At 42.5% G+C, this 10,727-nt stretch overlaps 1 protein-coding gene across 2 annotated transcripts in view; it reads left to right on the top strand.

Moving 5' to 3' along the window:
* Window positions 391-10,727, top strand: part of EIF2AK4 (eukaryotic translation initiation factor 2 alpha kinase 4) — a 102,086-nt gene continuing 91,749 nt past the window's right edge. For both annotated transcript variants that reach the window (XM_018054469.1, XM_018054468.1), the window contains exon 1: window positions 391-606. In XM_018054469.1, the coding sequence (XP_017909958.1) occupies window positions 463-606 (144 nt within the window). In that variant the 5' untranslated portion in view covers window positions 391-462. The remainder of the gene's footprint in view (window positions 607-10,727) is intronic.

Here is a 10,727-nt window from a genome sequence, read left to right as displayed (position 1 = left end):
AAAATGTAGGCCAAACTCCCGCAGGTTCGCTCACACACCACTGCTGTTAGCGCGCTAACAGGACTAGCCTGGAGAAGGAAATGGCAACCCACTCCAGTATTCCTGTCTGGAGAATTCCACGGACAGAGGAGCCTGGTGGGCTACAGTCCATGGGGTCGCAAAGAGTCGGACACGACTGAGCACACAGCAATACTAGTCTTCGTGCCGGAGGGACCCACCCCAACTCTGACCCGGCCCGGGACTCAGCGCCCTGCCCACACGCCCACTGCGGGCGTGGAGCTCCAGCTCGGATCTTTCTCGCTAGCGTAGAGCCCCTACCCTCATCCCTGACCCCGCCTCCGGTTCGGAGACTCGCCCCAGGCCCGCCCCGGCTAGAAGCCCCGCCCACGATCCCGCCCCCGGAGTGGAGCCTGGGGCCCACCAGCTACCGCCAGGCGGTTCTTCCAGGCTCACAGGACTGCTATGGCCGGGGGCCGCGGGGCCCCCGGGCGTGGCCGGGACGAACCGCCGGAGAGCTACCCACAACGACAGGACCACGAGCTGCAGGCCCTGGAGGCCATCTATGGCGCCGACTTCCAGGACCTGCGGCCGGACGCGCGCGGACGGGTAGGAACTTGGCATGTCTGGTCGGGGCTGGCGTGCTGCGGCCCAGCCTCCCTTGGCGCGATCTACCCCGGCTAGGCCCGCCCGGCCTCGCCGGAAGCGAACACCCGACACCCACTTCGGATTCTGGAGCCCTTTCATCCCTTACGATCCACCCGCGCTCACTTCTTGTCCTTGCACCCGCAGCCGCACGGCGGGTCTTCAGACCCCCTGCCTGGGACAAGTTCTCTTACAGCGTTTCTCCTAAAGCGGCTCCCGTCTTACCTGGCCTTGCTTCTTATTCCCCCTGACGTTCCATAACATACCTGCCTCCTTACTGTCTTGTCTCCTTGGGTTTGATACGACAGCGCATTCATGGGGACCCATTGCAACTTTGGGAACGCTTTGAGGGCTCTTGCACAGATCTTATTGATGTCCTTAATCAGAAGTCTCACCCTCCGGTATGTGTTCAGGACTGTTAGCCGTGTAATTACGCTGTACCCCTCGGGCGTCCTCACTGTGTTGTGCGGTGTGGAGGAACTTTCCTCTGTGCCTGTCCTTCAAGAGTATGGAATATATTCTTCTTAGCTGTAATGAAGAGGGAGTGTGCTGAGTCCAAACCTTTTAAAATGGCATTTGGCTAAAATAGTTTCCTTTTTGTCTGGAAATAAGGCACATTTTAAGCTGCTGATCCAGTTTTTTTCCCTCATCCTTGAAGCATTATCTACCAAACTATTGTTATCTATAGTATTTTTTTTTAAGTAGTACCTTTCTTCATCTGCCTTTAAGTCTTGGCTTTTTACAACATGCACTTTATCAGCACATGCAGGATTTGCTCAATATCTAGGGTCTTCTGGAGCTGTCAGGGCAAAACATTCTCCCTCTCACCCAATGTGTTCCTTCCTTAACTATTTATTGTTCTAGATATTCAGAATATAGTCCAGCACAAACCAAACCAAACCCTCATCCTTCAGGGAGCTTACTTTCCTAGTACTTAATTTCAAGAATTAAGACTGAAATAGTAGAAATGTTAATATTCCCCTTATACATACTTAGGAGAAGGAAATGGCAACCCACTCCAGTACTCTTGCCTTGAAAATCCCATGGATGGAGGAGCTTGGTGCAGGCTGCCATCCAGGGGGTCGCAAAGAGTCAGCAGGACTGAGCAACTTCACTTTCACCTTCATACATGCTTATAATAAAAGAATAAGGTAACTTTCTGGTGATCTGGTAACTTCTCAGTTCCCTTGAGAACCAGGAAGTGTAACTAAAATGTGTCACAAAGTGTACATTGGGACTGAATACAAAGCTCCTAAGACTTCATTCAGAGACAGTGTATTTAGTTTACACAGCTTAACTATCTGGTCCTAAGACTGCAAGAAAACAGAAAAGAACAAGGAACTGCTTGTGGGGATACCAATAATCTCAATTTATGGCTGGTAGCCTTTATAACAAGATAGTATAGTAAATAAAACCAAGAGTGTAAGAGGCAGGTAGAAGAATTCAGATAGCTGTACCCTGAGGTACATGGGCAAATATCCTTAACACTTTGCTAGGCCCCACAAGCAGCTAATTGGTAGTTATAAGGATGAATCAGAAGGTAGTCATTCAACATGGAGAACAGACTTGTGGTTGCCAAGAGGGAGGGGAGGGGGAAGGGATAAACTAGGAGTTTGGGGTTAGTAGATGCAAACTATTACATATAGAATGGATAAACAACAAAATCCTCCTGTATAGCACAGGGAACTCTATTCAGTATCCTGGGATAAAACATAATGGAAAAGAATATAAAGAGTGTATATATGTGTATAACTGAGTCACTCGGCTGTACAGCAGAAATTAACACAACATTGTAAATCAACTATACTTCAATTTAAAAAAGTTTTAAAAAGTTAAAAGAATGTAATCATTCAACAGGTACTTTTTACTTGCCAATCTTTAGGGGAAGATTATTCAAGTCCACAATCCTTTATCCAAACCCTGAGGCTTGATGGGTTTCAGAACTGGACGTGTTTGTGTTCGTGGCCATGTGTGCACATTCCATGCTTATCTAGTACCTCCCTCCGTGGCTTCCCTGGTGGCTCAGATGGTAAAGCGTCTGCCTGCAATGCGGAAGACCGAGTTTGATCCCTGGGTCAGGAAGATCCCCTGGAAAAGGAAATGGCAACCCACTCCAGTACTCTTGCCTGGAAAATTCCATGGACGGGGGAGCAGGGTAGGCTACAGTCCATGGGCTTGCAAAGAGTGGGACATGACTGAGCAGCTTCACTTTCTTTCCCTCAATGTCTGGAGCAGCATCCAGAATCAAGCACAGTGAAACATGTGAAGGTTCGTGTTCACCCTCAGTGGGATGTATAAAGACTATTAATAGCCTCATGTCAGTTCAGGCCAAATTTGCTGCCAGTAAATTCAGCTCAAGATTATTGACCTGAGTAAACTTTAATTTCTTAAACATCTGAAGTTTTTTAAACTCTTTTTGGGAGATGTATTATAAGGTATAGTTTCGTTTAGTAGCATATATATATATATCATTAATGAAACATTTTGGGAATACATGCTAAAAATTGTCTTACATACTAAATTTTGGACACTCATTGCTAGTTTAAAATAGAATTTCCTCTGAAGTTATAAATGTATTGTTAACTTAATTATCTTGGCTACTTTTCTGTCAGCCAAAGGCCTGCTCATTTATAATTTGATAGCTATTACCTCCCTCTTAAAACCTTGCTTCTGTTTCTGGGCCCACCAATAGTGTATAAGTACTTCTTTACCTGCATCTTCACCAACATTGTAGACATCCGACTTTTTCATCTTTGCCAATAAATAGATGAAATATGTTTACTTCTTTAGTTATAAGTTATTAGGACCGCCTTTGTCTGTAAGCCACGTTTTTTTTTTTTATGAACTTTTTGATGTTGTTTAGTTTATTTTTATACTCTGTTGTCTATTTTCTCATTCATTTGTCAGAGCTATTTATATCTTGAGGCATACCATTTATATGTTAATTTATGTGTTAAGAAAATTAGCATTTTAGGTTATTATATTGAAAGTATTTTTCCCTGATGATTATGCATTTTGATATTTAGGTAATTTATACAGTTTTTAAAAACTTATAGTCAATATAGTCAAAATGATCTTTTTTTCTTTATTGTTGTTACACGGTCCCTGTGGTTTGTTTTTTCCCTGCTCCAGTGTTACCAAAAATGAATTCTTTAAGGCTTTCTTTTAAATCTTTCATGACTTTTTTAAAGGCTTCCTTCAACTTTTTTTGTTAAGTTCTTACCTCTGAATATGAATCTTTTCCACTAATGTGAAATGCCACCTTTGCATTGCATAAGGGTAGACTGGCTTCATAAGGATCAGTTCGGTTCAGTCACTCAGTTGTGTCCGACTCTTTGTGACCCCGTGGACTGCAGCACGCCAGGCTTCCCTGTCCATCACCAACTCCTGGAGCCTACTCAAACTCATGTCCATCACGTCGGTGATGCCATCCAACCATCTCATCCTCTGTCCATCCCCTTCTCCTCCTGCTTTCAGTCTTTCCCAGCATCAGGGTCTTTTCCAATGAGTTGGTTCTTTGCATCAGTTGGCCACAGATTTGGAGTTTCAGCTTCAGCGTTAGTCCTTCCAGTGAATATTCAGGACTGATTTCCTTTAGGATTGACTGGTTGGATATTCTTGCAGTCCAAGGGACTCTCAAGAGTCTTCTCCAACACCACAGTTCAAAAGCATCAATTCTTCAACACTTAGCTTTCTTTATAGTCCAGCTCTCACATCCATACATGACCACTGGAAATACCATAGCTTTGACTAGATAGACCTGTGTTGGCAAAGTAATATCTCTGCTTTTTAATATGCTGTCTAGTTTGGTCATAGTTTTTCTTCCAAGGAGCAAGCATCTTTTAATTTCATGGCTACAGTCACCATCTGCAGTAATTTTAGAGCCCCCAAAAATAAAGTCTCTCACTGTTGTTCACACCTACATGCCTACTGCCTGGTAAACAGCTCTCAATTTTTATTTGGTTGTTTGCTTAATACACGCTTCCCTACTTGCTCAGCTGGTAAAAAATCTGCCTGCAATGCAGGGAACCCTGCTTCCATTCCCAACTGTATTTGGGTATATTTCTTGACACTCTATCCCAGAAATCTATTTAGGTTCTATGACCATATTGCTTTCATTACTGTAGATTTATAACCAGGTCTAGTATTTAATGTAGTCACCATTTACAGAATATTCCTGACTAATTTTACTTTGGTTTTTCATTATGAACTTTAGAGTCAACTTGCCTGGTTAAAAAATTACCCTGGCATTTTTACTATAATAATGTTGTTATTGTTGTGCAGTCACTAAGTCCTGTCCGACTCTTTGTGACTCCATGAACTGCAGCATGCCAGGCTTCTCTGCCCTTCATTTTTTCCCTGAGTTTGCTCAAACCCATGTCCATTGAGTCAGCGATGTCATCCAACTATCCCATCCTCTGTTGCCCCCTTCTCCTCCCGCCTTCATTCTTTCCCAGCATCAGGGTCTTTTCTGGTGTGTCAGTTCTTTGCATCAGGTGGCCAAAGTATTGGAGCTTCAGCTTCAGCATCAGTCCTTTCAATGAATATTCAGGATTGATTTCCTTAAGGATTGACTGGTTTAATCTTGCGGTTCAAGGGACTCTCAAGAGTCTTCTCCAGCACCACAGTTAGAAGGCAACAATTCTTAGGTGATCAGCCTTTTTTATTGTCTAGCACTCACATCTATACGTGACTGCTGGAAAAACCATAGTTTTGACTAGATGGAACTTTGTTGGCAAAATGATGTCTCTGCTTTTTAATACACTGTCTAGGTTTGTCATAGCTATTCTTCCAGGGAGCAAGCGTCTTTTAATTTCATGGCTGCAGTCACCATCTGCAGTGATTTTGGAGCCCAAGAAAATGAAATCTGACACTGTTTCCACATTTTCCTTATCTATTTGCCATGAAGAGATCGGACCAAATGGCATGCATGATCTTAGTTTTGTGGATGTTGAGTTTTAAGCCAGATTTTTCAGTCTCCTTTTTCACCTTCATCAAGAGGCTCTGTAGTTCCTCTTCACTTTCTGCCATTAAAGTGACATCATCTGCTTATCTGAGGTTGTTGGTATTTCTGTCTCTGCCGGCAGTCTTGATTCCAGCTTGTGCTTCATCCAGCCTGGCATTTTGCATGATGTACTCTACATGTAAGTTAAATAAGCAGGGTAACAATATAGAAGCCTTGACGTTTTTCTTTCCCAATTTTGAACCAGTCCATTGTTCCATGTCCAGTTCTAACTATTGCTTTTTGTCCTGCAGACAGGTTTCTCAGGGATATTCCCATCTCATTAAGAATATTCTACAGTTTGTTGTGATCCACACAGTCAAAGGCTTTAGCATAGTCAATGAAGCAGAAGTAGATGTTTATTTGAAATTCTCTTGCTTCTTCTATGTCCAGCATATGTTGGCAATTTGATCTCTGGTTCTTCTGCCTTTTCCAAATTCACTTGTACATCTGGAAGTTCCCGGTTCGTGTACTGCTGAAGCCTAGCTTGCAGGGTTTTGAGCATGATCTTGCTGGGATGTGAAATGAGTGCAGTTGTATGGTAATTTGAACATTCTTCAGCAGTCCCTTTCTGGCGGGAGCCGTTTTAGGTATTACTGACAAAATGGAGGCATAGCCCCAGCCCCCTCTCCTCATTCCACAGTCACGGACCCAGGATGAAAGAGTTAAGTTTTGTGATTCTGACTTGTTCTTTCCTTTCTTTGGCTGAGTTGGCTGGAAAGAATGTTAAGGTGCTTATTGTTCTTGAGAGAAGTGTGAGAAAGCACAAAGCCTTCTGCAGTTGTGCCCAGAAAATAATCTATAAAGTAACCATTGACATTTGTTCAAAGATTTTTACAAAGAATGTCCCAGGATGAGCAGGTAGGCCGCAGCTTGAGGCCATGGGAAGGATTGTTATCTGAGACCTATTTGTGAGGGAAATGTTTATGGCAAAGGAAGTTTGCTGAGCTTAGGGTTGGGGAATAATTAAAAATAGTTAGAAGCCTTTTTAAGGAGATAGTGAGCTTAGGATACCAGGGGCAAGCAGGATTTAGAAATTTAAGAAATAAACTGAGGAATGTGGAATGCAGCCCAGACATCAGCATGAGTTACAATGTAATCACAAGTAAATGAATCACTGAAGCAGGAAGGCTGTTTGAAGGGCAACAATGAGACAGTAATCTGGGTGAGGGGAAACTGACAGTCTCAAACCTTTCACATAATGCTTTTGAAAAAATATAAGAGAGAACCTGATGCTTGAAATAAACATGTAGTCCCTTACTTACCTGGAGTCAGAGGCTACATCATTTCCCGCCGACAGTGCTCATCCCTTCAGGCTGATTCCCTGGCTGATGGAGCTGGACTCCGGCGCCTTTCTTTGGAATTGGGATGAAAACTGACCTTTGCCAGTCCTGTGACCACTGCTGAATTTCCCAAGTTTGCTGGCATAATGAGTGCAGCACTTTAACAACATCATCTTTTAGGATTTGAAATAGCTCAGCTGGAATTCTGTCACTTCCACTAGCTTTGTTTAGTAATGCTTTGTAAGGCCCACTTGCCTTCACACTCCAGGATGTCTGGCTCTAGGTGAGTGAACACACCATCATGGTTATCTGGGTCATTAAGACCTTTTTTGTATAGTTCTTCTGTGTGTTCTTGCCACCTTTTCTTAATCTCTTCTGCTTCTGTTACGTTTGTGCCATTTTTGTCCTTCTTGTGCCTATTTCAAATCCTGAAAGATGATGCTGTGAAAGTGCTGCACTCAATATGCCAGCAAATTTGGAAAACTCAGCAGTGGCCACAGGACTGGGAAAGGTCAGTTTTCATTCCAACCCCAAAGAAAGGCAATGCCAAAGAATGCTCAGACTACTGCACAATTGCACTCATCTCACATGCTAGTAAAGTAATGCTCAAAATTCTCCAAGCCAGGCTTCAGCAATATGTGAACCGTGAACTTCCTGATGTTCAAGCTGGTTTTAGAAAAGGCAAAGGAACCAGAAATCATATTGCCAACATCCGCTAGATCACTGAAAAAGCAAGAGAGTTCCAGAAAAACATCTATTTCTGCTTTATTGACTATGCCAAAGCCTTTGACTGTGTGGATCACAATAAACTGTGGAAAATTCTGAAAGAGATAGGAATACCAGGCCACCTGACCTGCCTCTTGAGAAACCTGTATGCAGGTCAGGAAGCAACAGTTAGAACTGGACATGGAACAACAGACTGGTTCCAAATAGGAAAAAGAGTACGTCAAGGCTGTATATTGTCACCCTGCTTATTTTACTTCTATGCAGAGTACATCATGAGAAACGCTGGGCTGGAGGACGCACAAGCTGAAATCAAGATTGCCAGGAGAAATATCAATAACCTCAGATATGCAGATGACACCACCCTTATGGCAGAAAGTGAAGAAGAACTAAAAAGCCTCTTGATGAAAGTGAAAGAGGAGAGTGGAAAAGTTGGCTTAAAGCTCAACATTCGGAAAACGAAGATCATGGCATCTGGTCCCATCACTTCATGAGAAATAGATGGGGAAACAGTGGAAACAGTGTCAAACTTTATTTTTTTGTGCTCAAAAATCACTGCAGATGGTCACTGCAGCCATGAAATTAAAAGATGCTTGCTCCTTGGAAGAAAAGTTATGACCAACCTAAATAGCATGTTCAAAAGCAGAGACATCACTTTGCTGACTAAGGTCCATCTAGTCAAGGCTATGGTTTTTCCAGTAGTGATGTATGGATGTGAGAGTTGGACTATGAAGAAAGCTGAGCAACGAAGAATTGATGCTTTTGAACTGTGGTGTTGGAGAAGACTCCTGAGAGTCCCTTGGACTGCAAGGAGATCCAACCAGTCCATTCTGAAGGAGATCAGCCCTGGGTGTTCTTTGGAAGGAATGATGCTAAAGCTGAAACTCCAGTACCTTGGCCACCTCATGCGAAGAGCTGACTCATTGGAAAAGACTCTGATGCTGAGAGGGATTGGGGGCAGCAGGAGAAGGGGACAACAGAGGATGAGATGGCTGGATGGCATCACTGACTCGATGGCTGTGAGTCTGAGTGAGCTCTGGGAGTTGGTGATGGACAGGGAGGCCTGGCGTGCTGTGATTCATGGGGTCGCAAAGAGTCAGACATGACAGCGACTGAACTGAAACTGTGCCTGTCTTTGTGTGAAATGTTCCCTTGGTATCTCCAATTTTCTCATAGATCTCTAGTCTTTCCCATTCTATTGTTTTCCTCTATTTGTTTGCATTAGTCAGTTAAGAAGGCTTTCTTATCTCTCTCTCCTTGCTGTTCTCTGGAACTCTGCTTCAGTTGGGCATATCTTTCCCTTTCTTCTTTGCCTTTCACTTCTCTTATTTTCTCAGCAACTTGTAAGGCTTTCTCAGACAACCACTTTGCCTTCTTGCATTTCTTTATCTTGGGGATGGTTTTGGTCATCATCTCCTGTACAGCTTTACAAACCTCTGTCCATAGTTCGTCAAGCATTCTGTCTACCAGATCTAGTCCCTTGAATCTATTCGTCATCTCCACTTATATTACCTGTATTTAATTTGGGGAGAACTCAGATTTGATTTTAATGTTTGTTTAAAATGGAGTCATAGTTATTAAGTTTTAAGGAATCTAGCAGTTTGTTGTGTTTTTGTTCTTGGTCATTTGACAAATAGGCAAATGCTTGAGAACAGAAGATGAATGAATGAGCTTGGTGATTTTTATAAGGTCGGTTGCAGAAAATGACTGAGAGCTTTTACTCTCATTATTATTTTGTTTTTGGCATCTTTATAGACTTAAAACTAAAGACTTGCCCAGATTATCTAGCTTTCACGTGTTACTTTATTTCTAGATTTGTTGTTTTTTTATGCAGACTAATTTCTTTCCCACATTACAGGAAATGAGAACAGAAGCAAGTAAGAAACATGGGGCCATGCTGAACCAAGTCTTGTCATCAGAATTTAAGGGGGATTTGACTAGCAGAGTCTAGATAACAATTCTAGACCAAACACCTGAAAGTGGTTTGAATTGTATAGCTTGTTTTAAATGCTTGTGGATAAAAATATATAACATAAAATATACTAACTTAATTTTTAAGTGTATGGTTCAGTGTATTTATGTGGTTAATTGAAAATTGTGTTAGTTTTCCTTTTTTTAAGTATAGTTGATTTATAATGTTGTGCCAGTCTCTGCTGTGCACCAGAGTGACTCAGTTTTACACGTAGATACAGTCTTTTTCAATATTCTTTCCCATTATGGTTTATCCTAGGAAATTAGATATAGTTCATTGTGCTAGACAGTAGGACCTTGTTGTTTATGTAATAGTTTGTATCTACTAACCCCAAATTCCCAGTCCATCCTTCTCCCTCTTGTGTTAGTATTTTTAATTAATTTCCCAAACCTTGTCCTCACTCTGCTGCTCATCTTGTAAACCAGTGAATTTTAATCGTAGGCTGTCATTAACCCTCATGCCTTGGAACCAAAAGTTGTGCTCCTATGTGGAATGGTCGATAAAATTCTTTTTAATAGTCTTGTGGCTCAGCAGGTAAAGAATCTACCAGCAATGTAGGAGACCCAGAAGACGAGGGTTTGATCCCTGGGTCGGGAAGATCCCCTAGAGGAAGAAATGGCAACCCACTCCAATATTCTTGCTCAAAAAGTCCCATGGACAGAAGAGCCTGGTGGGCTATAGTCCATGGGGTCACCAGGAGTCGGACACAACTGAGCACACGCACATCCTTCCTTTAGGTACTTTTAGCAGAAATAGACACATGCTTATACCAGTTTATTTTGGGGTGAGTGTGAGGAGGTACCCATGAAAAGCATGTTGAGACTGAGAAACTGGGGTTTCTGCTGGCATTGGCTGGGCACTTCTCCAGGTGGTGTGCACAGTGCTGAAAAGAGGGTCCCCCAGGTCAGTGTTGCTAGTCCTGTGGATGTAGTAATATACTTGGGGTTTATTTCTTGAAGAGCTAATATCTTTTTTTTTTTTAACTCTGGTGGTAATTAGTCTAGAGTATTACCTTTCATATTTTAGGACTGAGTTTGTATTACTCATTCACATTTTGTACCTTGAGGATGTTTTTGACTGTTTTGTAGTATTAAAGGGCTTCCCA

This window comes from Capra hircus, chromosome 10 (assembly GCF_001704415.2).
Source record: "Capra hircus breed San Clemente chromosome 10, ASM170441v1, whole genome shotgun sequence".
Taxonomy (NCBI): domain Eukaryota; kingdom Metazoa; phylum Chordata; class Mammalia; order Artiodactyla; family Bovidae; genus Capra; species Capra hircus.
This window is presented reverse-complemented; position numbering and strand designations above follow the sequence as displayed.